The 627-nt window shown below is 49.6% G+C and overlaps 1 protein-coding gene across 1 annotated transcript in view; it reads right to left on the bottom strand.

Moving 5' to 3' along the window:
* The window catches only part of LOC107119366 (cytochrome P450 2J6-like), a gene marked incomplete at both ends in the record, with an annotated part of 26,546 nt that overhangs the window by 15,655 nt on the left and 10,264 nt on the right, over positions 1–627 (bottom strand). The window contains one exon of the mRNA XM_015421830.1: positions 339–488. Coding sequence (XP_015277316.1) covers positions 339–488 — 150 coding nt within the window. The remainder of the gene's footprint in view (positions 1–338; positions 489–627) is intronic.

The following is a 627-nucleotide window of genomic DNA, read 5'->3' on the forward strand; positions in this document are numbered from 1 at the left end:
CTTGTGAAGGCCTTGGGCTCTCTGCCCTGTTGTTGGCCATCCAGAGGAACTGGTTGGCCCCTGTGTGAAACAGGATGCTGGACTAGAGGGACCATTGACCTGATCCAGCAGGGCTCTTCTGAAGTTCTTGTGAAGGCCTTGGGCTCTTTGCCCTGTTGTTGGCCCTCCAGAGGAACTGGTTGGCCACTCTGTGAGACAGGATGCTGGACTAAATGGACTATTGGTCTGATCCAGCAGGGCTCTTCTTATGTTCTTAGTACCCTAAACTTGGGCCAAAGAAGACGGATTTATGGAGAGGAAAATAAACACAAACGTGCACTTCTTCAGCCATACCATACCTTTGGCGTTTCTAAAGTTCTCCACGAGGTGGCCGGCTTCCTCTTGGATCTGGTACTCGAGGCTGGTTTTCCCCAGGCCCAGGCTTTTCAGAGTCACCAGGGTAAATTTTCTCTGATGCCTCCATGTGCTGCCAGTTGCCAGCAACAGACCTGAAGCCATTGAAAATAAGTTTTTTTAAAAAAAGATTGTAGGTCCTGGAAACGTAATGGCAGCAGAAGAAGAAAGAGGAAAGAAGAAAGAAGGAGAAGAAGAAGGAGGAGGAGAAGGAGGAGGAGGAGGAGAAGGAGG

The sequence above is a fragment of the Gekko japonicus genome, unplaced genomic scaffold (assembly GCF_001447785.1).
Source record: "Gekko japonicus isolate JY-2015 unplaced genomic scaffold, Gekko_japonicus_V1.1 scaffold6330, whole genome shotgun sequence".
In the NCBI taxonomy this organism is placed as follows: Eukaryota; Metazoa; Chordata; class Lepidosauria; order Squamata; family Gekkonidae; genus Gekko; species Gekko japonicus.